At 37.6% G+C, this 13626-nt stretch overlaps 1 protein-coding gene across 1 annotated transcript in view; it reads left to right on the forward strand.

The window, feature by feature from the left end:
* Window positions 1-13626, forward strand: part of CPED1 (cadherin like and PC-esterase domain containing 1) — a 143770-nt gene that overhangs the window by 25719 nt on the left and 104425 nt on the right. The window contains exons 4-5 of the mRNA XM_071423728.1: window positions 8543-8649; window positions 10517-10592. Coding sequence (XP_071279829.1) covers window positions 8543-8649; window positions 10517-10592 — 183 coding nt within the window. The remainder of the gene's footprint in view (window positions 1-8542; window positions 8650-10516; window positions 10593-13626) is intronic.

Here is a 13626-nt window from a genome sequence, read left to right on the forward strand (position 1 = left end):
AGGAGCATACTATATTGGATTATTAAGAGCTTTTAGTTTCACTGAGGCTTGCTGTGCAGAAAATACCCATGTGTGGAGAACATCTCAAAGTAATCTGAATATTCATCCAAATCACGGTGTGTAAGCACAGAAGTGGAATAACAGACTTGAGTGTTTGAATTGTTTCAATGTGTTTGTCATTGGGTCAGAACTGCCTATTTTCCTTTTATTTGCTGTTGAACTCTTCTAGAGCTCAGAAAGTATTTTGACAGCATATTTTCATACCTTGATAGGTTATGCCATGATAAAACCTATAGGTTGTTAGAGTTGCAGTCTGTAATACAACTCAGTGGAGAATTATTCTTAGCCTGAATGTCTTTTCTGGATAGACTGAGAACCATCTAATGCACCTGCCTTGCAATACTGTAGTATTCTTCTCCCCATGTCAGACTAGTGTAAATTCTGAATGCACTTTTATTTCCAGTATTCTGCCCATTCTTTGGTTGCACAGAAAAGTATATGGACATGGTTTAATAATACTGCAATTTAAGGGGTTTTTTGCTACCTTTGGTTGTCTCACTGACAGTTATCTGCAAATTGAAAACCCAACTTTAAAACATTTGCTGCAGGTCTGAAATTTCTTTTTTTTGTTGTCTGCTACAGTATGGTAATTTATTGATTGAAGAAAGGATTTTTAACCTCTTGCATAGATTATGATGTAAATGGAGAATGGATTGTCCTGTCTGTTCTCCATTCTTCTACTTATGGCTGCAATAGATTTCTTTTGCTTCTTTTAGAGAAAGTCATCTACCATGTATGATCCATTGTTCCAGTAAGGAAGATGGTAACTCTTTGATGTGGTAGCTAGGTCTTAAGGCAGTTTTAGAGTTTGAGACCAGGTAGAGAAACTAAAATATCTTTACTCATTTGAGATTATTTTTGATAGAAACAGGTAGGTCTTGGTTTGTAATGCTATTTTTTTACTTTTGAAATTTTCCTTTGATTGACAAGGAAAGCAGGCTTGAAACCTGTCTCTGATATAAATAAACAGTAATAAAATAATTCTTTCTTTCAGGCAAGAGAGGAAGCATTATGCCTCTCCATTTGTAATTAGACCCAATATCCCTCCACATCACTTGCAGAATAGATACAGGATATTCAAGCATTACTCTGTTTTTATGAGAGGCACTGCAAACAACTTCAAATGCCTATTTCACTGCCCAAATTCTGAACTCAGATGTCAGTGTGCATTAATTCTTGAGCTCAGGGCAATGTTTTGTCCTAAGCTGTTCAGGGATAGATGAACTGTCCTTGAAATTAAACTGGTTCCATTTGGTTCACACCAGCCTCTCCTCTACAAAGAATGCTTCCCTTGACACTTCAAACCCTCTTAGTTAGGGAGTAGTTGAGCCAAAAAAAAAATCCTGATCATCCTCAAGGGGACTGAGTAGTGACTGTCCTCAGGATTCCTTCAGCCTTTCCCTGGCAGCCACACAGCAACTGCACAAAGTATTTTGTGAATGAATTGACTGTGTCCAACCATCTCAGCCTCAATTGTAGGGTAAGGTATTTTTTTACATTTAAAGTACTTGACTGCAATTAATGTGACAATAGATTTTAGCCTAATTTGTCCAGCTAAGCTAGTGGTTATGGGGCTATGTGTTATGGCACAGTACAGTCAGTCTGAACACACTCTGAAACAGTGAAAGATTTGCATATGGGCAGGTGCATAGCTGCTTTCCAGAACAGTTCAGAAGAATATCAGAAACCTCACCATCTTGTCCTGTGCTATCACTCATGTGGAGTGATTGTTTCTTCATTGTTGTCGTAGTGAGTCCATATTGGTAATAGCTCATGACCCTTGAGGGCCACACCAAAAGAGAAATTAAAATGCTTCCAATAACTACTGTTTTAAGGAGAAAATTCCTGAACACCTAGGTGTGAGACATTCCTTTAGGGAAAGTCTTACAAACGAAGTAGGGATATCAAAAACTTGCAAGAGGACATGTCATTAAGAAAGAAAAACTATTCAGTCAAACAAGTGGCATTCTGATATTTGCACAAGACAGCCAAACTGCTGTAACCAGAAATAGGCTTCAAAGGATATTTTCCCCTGGAGTGCTATCTGTGAAGCTCAGATTGTCAGAGGTGTAGAATTCCCACATCTCCATACCCTGTCACACAGCCTGCCTGATGCTGCTGCCTGCTGAGACGCTGAAGAGCATAAAATTCAGCCTAGAATCCAGAGGCAGTCAGTGAGGCAGAAGTTCTGTCTTTCAGACATCTGTTAGTGCTTCCACTTTAAACTCCTGGCTAGCAAACTATTGGCTCTTTTAAATTGACTACATAGCAGGGTTGAAGTCCAACACATTCCTCTGTCCAGTTTGAAGTAGGATTTGTGCACAAACACTACTTCCATGAATACGTGCTTCCTCACCCCACTTGGTACAATCTGTGCTCCCTCCATTACCATTCAGGAGCAGAGGAGGTTGACTTTTTTTTTCCCATGTATACTATGAGGACTCATGACTCATGAAGCTAAAACTTGCATTAATCTAAAACATTTTTTTGTTTTTACAGATCAGGATTACCACATGCTTTAAGTACCACTGAATACAGTTGAGTGCATCAATATGTAAACAATAACCTTTCCTGAAAATCTTCTGTTTACATCCATGCATCTTAGAGGTGTCTGAAAATATATTTCAACTAGAGTTGACACGAATTCCTCTTAAAAATGGATCCTGTACAAATCTCAGGATCTTCCTTAGCAGAGGTTCTATAGCCTCCCTAGAGTAAGGTATTCCAGTACTTGATACATGTGTTCAGAAACTGTTCTTTATGTACCCTTTGCTGCAAATTAAAATGCTTACTTTGTATCCTGTCTCCACTGATTAAAGAGATAACTGACTTTGGATGGGTAAAATTTTATTCAGTGGTGGTAAAACCACCACTGGGTGGTAAAACACAGTGGTGGTAAAACAAGGAGCTGAGTGGTTTAACCCTAGCCATCAGCAAAGCATCACCCAGCTCCTTGTTCATCTCCCCCTGGTGGGATGAGGGAGAGAATCAGAAGGGTGAAAGTGAGAAAACTCATGAATTGAGGTAGACAGTTTAATAGGGAATGCAAAAGCTGTGTCTGCAAGTAAAGCAAAAGAAGGAATTAATTCACCAGTTCCTGTGAGCAGACAGGTGTTCAGCCATCCCCAGGACAGGAGCTTCATAATGGATGGAATCAAACGGGTTAGTGGGGCAGCCAAATGCCACCACTCTGAATGGATGTGTCTTCCCCCACTCCCTGCTCCCCTATTCCTTCTCCCAGCTTTTATTGTTGAGCACAGCATCATATGGTACAGAACATCCTTTTGGCCAGTTGGGGTCAGCTGTCCTGGCTGTGTCCCCTCCCAGCCTCCTTGCTGCAGGTCAGCATGAGGCACCAAGAAGGCACCGACACTCAGTTAAAGCAATGGTGTGTTGTAAACTGGTTTGTACCAAATCAAAAAGACATCACTGTGTGAGTTGCTAGACAAAGGACTGACTCCATCCAAGTCAGCCCCTGTAGGAAGTCTTCCACAATTTATCTTCTTTTTCTAACCCTCTACTGAAATCTGGGAACAGTGTTACTGGAAAGATATGACTGACACAAAATGAAGCAGAAGGATTAACCTCTGATCATTGTTATCACTGTAATCCTCATAAACAGGATTGGTTACAATTCTTGATATCTGCAGGGCTATTATTTGGAATTCTGTGGGGAATTGGCATGGAATAAATGAAATTTTAAGGGAGTGGATTCAACTCTTTCAGCATCAATAATTACTTGCCAACAGATGAAAAGTTATTTATATTTGCTTTGTTGGTTGTTTTGTTTTTTTCCTTTGGCAACAATATTGTATTGTTAGTTCATATGCAGTTTATAAATTTGGTCCTTCTCTGCAGTAGTGCTCTATGGCAAATTGTACCTCTTGCTTTGATTTCATCTTATGAACTATGGCACTTTTAACTTGTTTTGAATTTGCTTGGGTTGAATTTGGACCAATTATCAGAATTATTTTGAATTCTGACCATGCTTTACAAAGTCTTTATACTTCTTTTCATCTTGGTATCACTTGCTATTTATAAATGCACTTATTATTCCATTATTCAATTTGTTACTGAAAATTTTGATCAGAACTGAATGTACAGTGGAGTACCTTTTGAGGTTCTGCTCCAAGAAGAATCCACTTTGATAGGGAATTAGACTTCATTTTTTCAAATAGCTGTGCAATCACCTCAGAGGTATGTTATGTTGAAGCAATGTCTAAAGACTTAGATGAAAATGAAAGTCAAATTGTTTCATTGCTAATATTTGCTTTGTTCACTAAATCAGTTACTCTGATTTCTGTTACTAGATCAGTTACTCTGTCAGAAGAAAGGAGACTACTTTTATGTAATATGCTCTTGACAAATGCTGGCTGTTTCTTGTCTTCTTTTCCTCTAGTGCTCATAAACTGATTAATTTCAAGGTAGTGGTGTGAGCAAATGCAAAATTGCAAATTCACTTGAGATTAAATAAAAACAAATCCATGTGGCGCTTTTTTTTCTTTTTTATTTCCCTGAATGAATGAAATACAGGAAGATAAACATGAAAGATGAAAATTTTATTTGATTTTCCAAGTTCTTTCATTTCAAATTTCAAGATGGAAACCTTAACACTGCAAAATGAAATTTCAGCCTATAATAATAACATTAAACTTAGTAATTTGATTAAATTAAAAAATATACACCTGAGAGATTAAAATTACAGAGGTGTATGCATCCAACAGTTTTCCTGCAAAATGTAGCCTCCAATGCCATAGCTCATGGGGAGAATGTGCTCATTTCAAAAACTAGAATAAAATCACTTTACTTGAGGTCACCTTCAGAAATTCTTGAAATTTATCTGAAACCACATTAAATCCTACAGTTCTCATTTGGTTTCTGTTAACTTTGGTCTAATATATCAGAATACAAAAACTCTCTGTAGAATATTATACAGAAAAAGCTAAATGTTTTTATTGGTGTCTGCATTGCTATTTCCTCTGCTGCTAAAAAGCATGTTTGCTTTTCTCCCTAGACTATTATCTTTTAAATTATTTTTCCACATAAGCTGTTTCAATTATTTCAAATGACAAATCAGTGACAAAGCCAATGAAAACAGTGCTATCTCATTGAAAATTTGAATTTGTATTTAACATCAAATTTCAGTTGGAAGTTATTGCTCTCTGAATTGAATAGCATGTTCTTTGACTCAGAGTAAAAGGTGATCACATCAGATTTCAATCAAATTGTGCTGTACTTCTACTAGTTGAAGTAGAAACTTGGGTTGATATTCTTAGGTAAGCATGAGATGCACATTACAGGTACAAATACTTTTTGAGATGGGACTGGATGAGGGCTACAAAGACTCCATGAGAGGAGAGGCTGAGAACTGGCAAAAGAAAGGTGAATAAAAGCTTTATGCTGCCAGGATGTGTCCACCTTAAACTCACTTTAGACATAGTTAGATATAATTCTGAAGATGAGCATTCCTTGTGTATGCAAGGCCTTAATACACAGGCTGAACTAAACTATCTTGATTTGAAAAGATATTCAAAGAGCAAATGAACATGCAATTGCATATTCTCATCCTGTTACCACTCTTTTACTTGTCCAAGTGCAAAATAATGCAAGGAGTAGAGAGTATCTCCATGAGGTGTGATTTCATGTTACCTAACTGATCTACAGCTCCTGTGTGCTGAGCTCCATTGGTTTGCAGGATAAAGCAAACAGGATTTCCATAACTAGAGACATAGTTCATTCTGTGGGAAAAGCTTCATGCAAATTGCTAGTAATTAAATTTTTCAGATATGAAGCATTCTTTTTAACCTTCCCCCTCAAATGTCCTGTAAAGCCTGCTTCTGGTCTGAAGTCTGCAGGAAAGCAGCAAAACTCTGTACATTGAAAATTGAATAGTATTGACTTTACTAAAGCTTCTTAATAAAATCTCTAGAAACATTTTGAAACATGAATCCTTCCATGCAGATGGTGTTTATTATTAATGCCACATTTGTTCTTTGTCTGTTATTGTAGAATTTTTTAGCTCACATGTATCTAGCTTTAATTTATTTAACAATAAATTCTGTGAAAGGGATCTTTGGCCCTTTGCATGGCCCATGTGATATTGTTGGAATACTAATCACAGTAGCACTTTTTTTCCTGAGATATAGTTCTTCTATTATTAAATATGCAGAAGGAAGACAGACTGTTGGTTTCCTGGTCATAGATGTTCATTTTCCACAAAAAGGTTAAGCTCTGTAAGGAGTGACGTGGGCAAATTTGAGGCAAAATGGATTCCTAGAGGAGCCTGTTCTAGAACTAAATAGCTGTTGTAACCAATGACTCTTTTGTTTTTGTTTTCCAATAATGTTTTTTTCAGGTATAGATTATGAGGAATATATCAACACATTTAAGTAGGAGTCACACTGCTATGTCAGTCTGAATCTGAGAGACAGCACTAGGTGTACACTGTTTTTCTAATAGGAAGTCTCCTGACTTCTATAAATAGACATGTTTCAGTTCTGATTGTTCTGTACTGAAATAACTGGCTTGAGGTTTAATGACTCTGAATAGAAAGCACAAGTAATGGCAGGCATTCAAGCTCTCCTGAACTATTTTACTTCCTGGGCACTGGCTCAGAAGCACACCAGATCTGAGGGTACATTTTCCTTTTCTTCTCTTAGGTGCATTCATATTGATCACTCTGATGTATCCTAAAGGCAAATACACAGTGCAGCATATCCTCTGGAGTCAGGGATCAAATTCTTCCCAGGGCAGGATGTGTCATAATAAACAAGGGAAGGAAATGAACTGCTTCTAAAAAATGGAGTTCCCTCCAGCTCTCTTTCAATTTGTACAAACTAGGCATTGTGATTTATGTGTAATTATAATGATTTATTCAAAGGTGTTTACTAGTCAGAGGCATAACATCTTGCTTATCTGATAATTACATAGCTGGTGAGGTCATTGAGTAGGTTGTTAGCACTGCCAAACTTTTGCACTAAAGTGAGGTATTTGCTTGTACATTTCTTTAATGTTTTGTTTGTTTGCTATCTGTGACATTTTTATCTACCTGCAGGGTTTTTTTTGTTGTTTCTTTCACAAAGAAGCATGTAGTGAATCTGTCTTGCCTAAATTTCATATACCCTAATTACTTTTATGCCATAATACTGGTTCTCATAATGTGAAATTGTTACAGTAATAAATGCAGTGTAACTGAAAATTGATCTCTTCAGCTTTGTCACACTGCTTATAAACATAAAAAAGTGATAGTTACTTTCATAGACCTGGATCCATTCTACACAATCAGTTCATTACTGTACTTAACATAAATTGAGTGTTAAATCTCCTTAAGTGGAATTTTTACCTTGCTTGACATTTGTAATCGTGATTGGGATAGGAAAAAAATACATTCTGGAGAAAGAAAGGAAATAAATAAAATAAATACCTCTGTGGGCCATCTGTGGGACAAAATTCAGGGAGGTAATCTAATAAAATTAAGAAGGTATCACAGATGGATAGCACAAAACGGAATAAAATACATCTAATCTTTCCAACTCTGGGGAAAAGAGCCAACCAGTCCCTGAAATAGCTATTTTCCAGAGAGCTTTGTGACCTGATTCTGTGCCCTTGGATGCTGTACTGCTTTGCTGACTGCCCTTTCTGTTTGGAAGTTCATTATTACTGATTGTCTTCCTGTCAATGAAATAATTTACCCTTTATTGAACATATTCATAGTGTCCTCAACAGATGTAATAATTCTGTTGTGAGCTCCACCACCTCTAACTGGTCCAGATAACAAAGGCTGTATGCAGAAGAAAACAAATGACCATGTGACCAAGATTATTTGAAGCAACAGTGGCATTTCTACACCGTATCACATGCTGAGATATGAGCAAGTTCAAGGCCTATTTGTATCTTCAGGTCAGCTTTGCCCCAGGAAGGAAGCATCAGATTAGCTCGGAAGCTAGCAATCTAATTCCCACTTGTACACCAGTTCTAGCTCTGGCAGTCTGGTGTCTAATATTTAGGAATCCACTACACCAAAATTCCTGCTGTTTGCAATGGCTTGAAGAGTAATACTTCCTGTAAAATTTACTTGCCATTAAAGAGACCCCCTCAGAAGCTCACATTGCATGTACTGGATATGTGTTATAAGCATGCATGTTGAGGAGTTAAAAAAAAAAAAAAAGAAGAAAATAAAGCAGCATCATGTTACCAAACTTTTTAATTTCTGTAATTTCTGAATGTTAAACAGGTCAAGCAGCAGGGTTTGGACATCAGTAGGCAGATATAACAGGGAATGCCCACTGTGAAACATCTAAATATAATTCCAAATCTTGAACTGTGGTAGCAAATATGTCTTTTATCCTTCTGCCACCTGTAGCTGCTCATGTAATTAACTCTCCAACAGTTTGCTGTTCTTCAGAATATCACTCTATTTTTTATGCAAATAAGAATTGCATGATATTTTCTTTCTCAAAGTGCTTCTTTTCTTTCTGGATAGGTGGTATGAACCCTTGGGATCTTTTCATCTGCTTATCTTCCAGAAAAAATGGTGGCACTGGCTGCTTTCAAACAGAAGATTTGCATAATCTAGAGCTTTTCCAGAAGGTATGAGATTATTATGTTATCCTTTGTGGGACTGTAAGGACAGGATGGCCCAGATTTTCAGCCCTCACTCATAAAAAGAGAAGTATCAAATGTTTATTTTATACTGCAGCGACATGTTTTAGCAAAAATTAAGTTTTTTCATGTTTTCTATTTACTGAGAAATACTTGTCAGGTACCAACATTTCATTCTTTATATCACACCCAGTTATCAAAAGCAACTTCTCCTTTGAACATAGTAGGATAGTTTGGTTGTAAGTATTTCAGTGTAAATACTGAAAATTGTTACAACTCAGTGTCAAGTTTCCCTTTCTCTTCTTTAGCTTGAACTCTTGCATTCTTGGCCACCCTCAACCTGCATGTCTGGCTGCAAAAGTATCTGCAAGGGAAATTATTTAAGGAATTTTCCCTATTGGAAAAGAGAATTTAGAAATGGTGAGAAACAATTAGAAAATGCATGCAATATTTCAGAATGAGAGTATAGACAGATGGTAGAGATGGATGAATTTAGGCTTCATATCTTATATCACTACTGAGTTTCACCTAATGTAATTCCTCCTTTGTAAACATAATTTAGGCACTTCTCCAAACAGTGACAGTGCTCCTACAATTGATAATGTGAAATCTGGACCAAGGCCTTCAAGGGAGTTCTTTGCTCTGGCACTGCAACCTTCTTCCTCATGGTCCAAAGCAACAGTAGTACCAATTATCTTGGTATTTTCAGGATTGGTTTTTGGTTTTTTTCTCACTTGTGCATGTTGTGGCCACAGTTTAGGTTACTTAAATATGTCATTTCTATGTGAACACCTAACCTGTTGATAAAAATATGTTTGATATAAACTGAAATCTTTGATAAAATGTGACCAAGCCACAGATATAGTTTGACTCATATATTAAGTAAAAGTACTTAAAATAATAATAATGGCAAAACTCTAAATTATTCACTCCAGCTTGAGGGTCTGAGAGAAATGGAGCTGCTTTTAAAAGGTGCCTCTGGTGATAAAAAAATTCACTGATGTCCACAGAAGTCAGAGCTTTGAGCATGTACACTTGGGTTCCCTGGGACAGGATGCATATCAAAGTGTATGCAAAGTGAATTTTTTATGGCAATTATAGTTTGCTAGAAATATACATGCTTTGAATATGCTCAGATAATAAAGCACCCCAGGCTTCTGCAAACTGCTTTTTTCTCATTCTGCCTATATTACCATATCTAAGCCTCGAATGCTGTGCACTATAATAATCCTGACAGCATGCTGCAATGTCCAGATGTGTCACACATTAATAACTGAGACACAAGGTGATCAAAGGAATTGTCCAGGTTCTCTCAGGAAGTCTGCAGCAGAGCAGGGACTTAAACCAGATGACCCATTCCTCTGGAAAACTTTAAATATTGAATTAACATTACTTGCTGCTGGCATGTCCATACCAAAGTGCAGCACAGTGTTTTGCTGCAGAGCCTGGCTGTGATGTAGCTACATTAGACTACTACTGATCCCAAGCACAGCAATTCCAGAGGCATAGGGTGTTTCCAGGCAGGGAGAGACAGTGGATGGTAACTGCACAGAACAGAAAAGCTGCAGAGACTGAAAAGGGGACAGGGAAGGGTCAACACTCAGCAGCCAGAGGCAGAGATATAGGCCTAAAATTTTGCATTGCTATGAACACGGAGGAAGAGTCCACACCTTAACTTCATTATCGCAACATCGCAGGGAGGGCAAATTCATCATTTCCTCTTGACACTGATGGGAGTTTTGCACATGAGGTGTCTCTGATAAATTAAACACAAACCCATTGAAGGCATCTTCCATTGAAGAAAAAAACCCCTCTTTTTTAATTAAATCATTAAAGCTTCTCTTTTTACATACAGGTAAACCTACTTCCAGAAATCCAGCATTTTCTTTGCAGAAAAGAGGGATTATGCCAGATAGCAAACGCCTTTTCAGGTAATCTGATTTCTTCAAATATGCTTATGTGATGATGATCTTTTAATAGTTGTCATGGGAAGTTTTTGAAATGAGACTGTCAGCTTACAATTCTATTTTATTTTTAGTCATGAATGCATAGAGGGAAAAAATAAAAGACTGATAATCCACTTTAAACACACTTAAATATAGATTACAATTATACAGTATCTTTCCAGGTAAAGACATTGTGTTTTTTTCAGCTGTTGCATATTGCAGAAATAATTTGGCTATGTGTCTTATTTTAGGACTGTTTTGTGTTAATATAGTGTACTGGTATTTACACTTCTGTGCCCTGGGTTTTGTGTAATATGTTTGTTCAGCTTTACAAAAATGTTGTGGCATGGAGAAGGAGAAGGAGTGAGAGCTTGGTTCCTGTCCAGACATAATTTACTGATAAAAAGCCTTTATTGTGTATTAAGATCATCAACCAGAAAAGTTTAAAGGTTATGGGCAAATTTCCAAAGAATTCTAATTTACCATGGGTAAAATCCATGTTTGAATAGAAACTGGAAAAAAAGCTGTTGTGCACTGTATTAGGTCTACTTAAACTTCCTTATCTTTTCCCCTTTTTTATATACATGCTAAATTTAACACAGAGGGAAAGGATTCATTGCATCTCATTTAGCCATTTAGGAGTATGTATCTTCTGAAAGCAGTATTCTAGTCTTCCATTTAAGTCAGTGGAGAGAGAGATACCTACAAATGCTACATCTTTTTATCTTAAATTATGTATTTAAAATAGGTGTGTTGAATTAGTCTTTGCAGATATTTGCTACCCAATTATGTCTCACCACTGCCTAGAGAAATTGGTAGGCCCTGCTCACGTTGTAACAGATTGCCTTCAAAAAACATTGGTTCACCCTGCTGCTTGAAGAAAGGCCAATTGCAGTGTTTTTATGATTTTACTACCACAAAACCACAAACAAAAGAGGTACTTACTACACACAGAGCTTTCTCTTTAAAATATGTGCATTTTCACTGCTGCCCATAAACATGGTGCAAGCCACTTTGTATATGACCCTTTTATTAAGCCACTCAGTGTTTTCTCCTGTACTGAGTTTACATGGCAAGCTTTTGGTAGCAGGGGGTGCACAGGAGTGGCTTTTGTGAGAAGCTGCCAGAAGCTTCCCTGAAGTCCAGCAGAGCCAATGCCAGTCAGCTTCAAGGTGGATTTGCTGCTGGCCAAGGCCAAGCCCATGGTGGTAGCACCTCTGGGATAACATATTTAAGAAGGGAAATAAAACAATTGCACAAAAGCTCCTGGAAGGAATGTGAATTTAGACTGTGGTACACACTGGAGTCATCTCTGTATAGACCAGACCTTGGTTTCAAACCATGAATTAATCCCATTCAGTATCACTGGATGTAACCTGTAATTTTAGAATGAGTGGAACTCATCCATAAAAGGTGAAATTATAATCAGAAGGGTAAGTAATTTGATTTCAGGTTCAGTGGACAAAAAATCATAAGTTAGAGCAAACAAGTCTAGAGGTGAGACTTCAGAGACTTTCCCTTCCATTCATCTGATAAAGCCAGCTCTTTCCACTTTCTTTTGCTTGCATTCTCCCACAGATCTCTCTTTTCAACAACTGCGGAGTTGCAGGATTTTTTTGATCCTTAATTTAAAAATTATTCACAGAAAGAACAATTCTCATCAGTATTTCCCCCACAGAACAGTTTGTTCCTTTCAAATCAGTTATGTACTTTCACTCTTCTGTGTTTGAGTCAACAGGGTTTCTCTGCAATTCCTCTTAAAGAGGATCAGTTGGTTTGTTATTACTGTCATTTAGTCAGTCTTCGAGGAGCCAAGCAATTTCCTGTAAAAGTGAAAACACAAAGAATTAATGTTCTCTAATTAAAGACATAGTAAGCTGTAGAAAGAAACATCAGGCAGCAAGGCTGAGAAAATAGTATACTGGATTTATTGTGGCTTTTGACAGTGTTGATGTTGATAAGCAGTGGTAAAGTGGTTTGGGTTTTTTTGATGCTATTTTATTTGTTGTTGTGCAACTCTTAAACTTCTAGGTTTCGTATTTAAGACAGCATGCCCATTCTCATACCCCTGTTGTATAGGAAAGAAAATGATTTATACAAAATACCAGGCCAGTGCTTGTTTCTTTGCTCTTTCTCTTTAATAGAAAGTGTTCTTGTCAGTCTGACATTTCAGATTGCTACTATCTCTGTGGGGTGGGGGGAAATAATGCATTTGCCAGTGATGACTGCTTTTTGGGAAAGAAGCTGGGAAGAAAGAAAAGTTAGGAAAATCAGTCTGGAAGAAGAGTAGAAGAGAAAAAAGGTTAAAAAAAACCAGGCTGTGTGTGGATAAATTGGATTACCATTGAAGGCAGGGTTGCTGGAAGATGGGTGTGTGGACATTTGTAGCAATGGATTTGTGATGAGACATTAGAAGAGTAACAGATCTTAGAATTCAACGTGGAAGAGTATTTGCTGCAGTCTGAGAGGATTGTTTGAACTTCTGCTTTTGCAGGGCAATTGGCCCAGTTTTTACTCAAGTGCCTGATGTCTGCTCATTAAATGCGACTTAGGCCTTGAGAAGGTTCTGGTATAGCTACTGGAGAACCAAGGAAGGCTCCTGGCATTTACTGTTCAGGTCAGCAAAAGTTGCAGTAGCTGTAGAGATCTGGAAATTAAATCTTCCTGCAAATGACCCAGATCTGGAAGCTCTCTGAGGTTGGAGAATGACTGTTGAACAGATTTCAGGTATTCATACCTGGTAATCCACTGTATGTGGCTTTAGAACTGGGCTTGGCTGCCTCCTGGAACTACTCCCAGCCAAGAGATGGAGAGGACTAAAGTCCACAATGTGAGCAGAATTGCCCAGATTCAGTATAGAACACAGGGAAGGCATCCTGATGCATGCACAACAAATACTATGTTTGACAGGTTTTGCCTTGGAAAGTAGTGGAACTACTTATAGCATTGCCTCCCTAATTTCCCCATTCCCTAAGGAATCCACACTGTCTTTCCATGTAAGCATTTGTCTCATTTCATC

This window comes from Agelaius tricolor, unplaced genomic scaffold, assembly GCF_023055355.1.
Source record: "Agelaius tricolor isolate 1412-34295 unplaced genomic scaffold, bAgeTri1.0.p SCAF_3, whole genome shotgun sequence".
In the NCBI taxonomy this organism is placed as follows: Eukaryota; Metazoa; Chordata; class Aves; order Passeriformes; family Icteridae; genus Agelaius; species Agelaius tricolor.